This window comes from Wasmannia auropunctata, unplaced genomic scaffold (assembly GCF_000956235.1).
Source record: "Wasmannia auropunctata unplaced genomic scaffold, wasmannia.A_1.0 LD285936.1, whole genome shotgun sequence".
NCBI classification, from domain to species: Eukaryota; Metazoa; Arthropoda; class Insecta; order Hymenoptera; family Formicidae; genus Wasmannia; species Wasmannia auropunctata.
Genome location: NW_012076954.1, coordinates 1 through 1,350, shown reverse-complemented (window position 1 = coordinate 1,350; position 1,350 = coordinate 1). Strand labels below are relative to the sequence as shown.

Below are 1,350 nucleotides of genomic sequence, written 5' to 3'. Positions count from 1 at the left end.
GACGTGTGCTCTTCCGATCTATGTGAGTAAAATCTTTTAAAAGTAGAATAGAATGTAATACTAATAAATGGTTTGATTGGAAAATAAAAATGATATCATTTTGGTTAATCTTTCAGACCTTTACGAAACTAAGATTAGCGACGCACATCGTAGTCGCTCTGTTATTAGGGCAGGTTTATTATAATTTTGGCGATGTCGCGGAAAAAATAGTGAGCAACATTGCTCTCTTATTTATTTTGCAGGTTACTCTATATCTTGCAAATTCCATAATGGCAGTGCTAATAGGTAAGTGATATGTGTAAATTTAATTTTACGTATAAATGCATTATTTGTTATTTTACTTGCAAATGAAATTAAATTATATGTTATTATGATCCCTTTTTATTTCTAAACAACTGATAAAATCTCTTTGACAAGATTTTCACCCTGCTACATTTATGCTAATTATGATAAATGCGTTTGATAAATTTTATAAATAATTGTATAATACATATACATAATTTGTGATAATATATATTAAATATATCTCATTCTAGTTCCCACGGAAGCGGCAGTATTCCTGCAAGAACATTTAAATAATTGGTACTCTTTGAAATCCTACTACAGCGTAAAAGTATTAACGGATCTCCTGATGCAAGTATGACTTTATTTAGCGTTATACAACTTTGTTACTAATTATTCCTTTCAGAGATAAAATTCTGGATAAATATCAAACTGTAATTAAATATATTGTCATTGTTTTTAAGTCAATTATATGTTCATTTAATTTCTAGATACTTTGCGCTTCATCCTTTCTGTTTATATCATATTACATGACAGGACAGCCAATGGAATATAATAGAATTCTACAGGCGTGGGGCATTTGCATGTTAATTACGCTTCTTGCACAAGCAGTCGGAATACTTGTAGGCACAGCTGTTGACATTGAGGTATTACATAATACATAATACATAATTTACATAATAAATTATTAAACTATTTACTTATAACAATAAATTTTTTTAATTAATTGATCACATTATACCATACAAATTTTAATTCCATTTTTATTTAATATGAAAAGATAATAATGAAATTAAATATAATTTCTTCCAGTTAGGTATATTTTTAGTTCCGGCAATGAGTATACCATTAATGCTATTCGCTGGATTTTATGTAAAATTAGAAGAAATGCCAACGTATCTACAGCCTATATGTTATTTTAGCTTTTTCAGGTACAGACAATTTTATATCACAGTAATTGTAAATTTAAAACTTTTAGCATTTAAATTTAATATTTACGTATAATTTTTTTCTGTATAAATCGTTTCTTATTTTATATAACAGATATTTGTCGATCGGAAGAGCACA

The 1,350-nt window shown here is 27.4% G+C and overlaps 1 protein-coding gene across 1 annotated transcript; it reads left to right on the top strand.

Annotated features, from left to right (window-relative positions):
- Positions 1 to 78: 78 nt before the first annotated feature.
- LOC105461513 (ATP-binding cassette sub-family G member 4-like) lies at positions 79 to 1,214 on the top strand (the record flags this gene model as incomplete). Its single annotated transcript, XM_011708011.1, has 4 exons — positions 79 to 285; positions 537 to 637; positions 774 to 929; positions 1,096 to 1,214. Coding segments are annotated over exons 1-4 (572 nt in total), but the record flags the coding sequence as incomplete, so codon positions are not given.
- Positions 1,215 to 1,350: the final 136 nt, after the last annotated feature.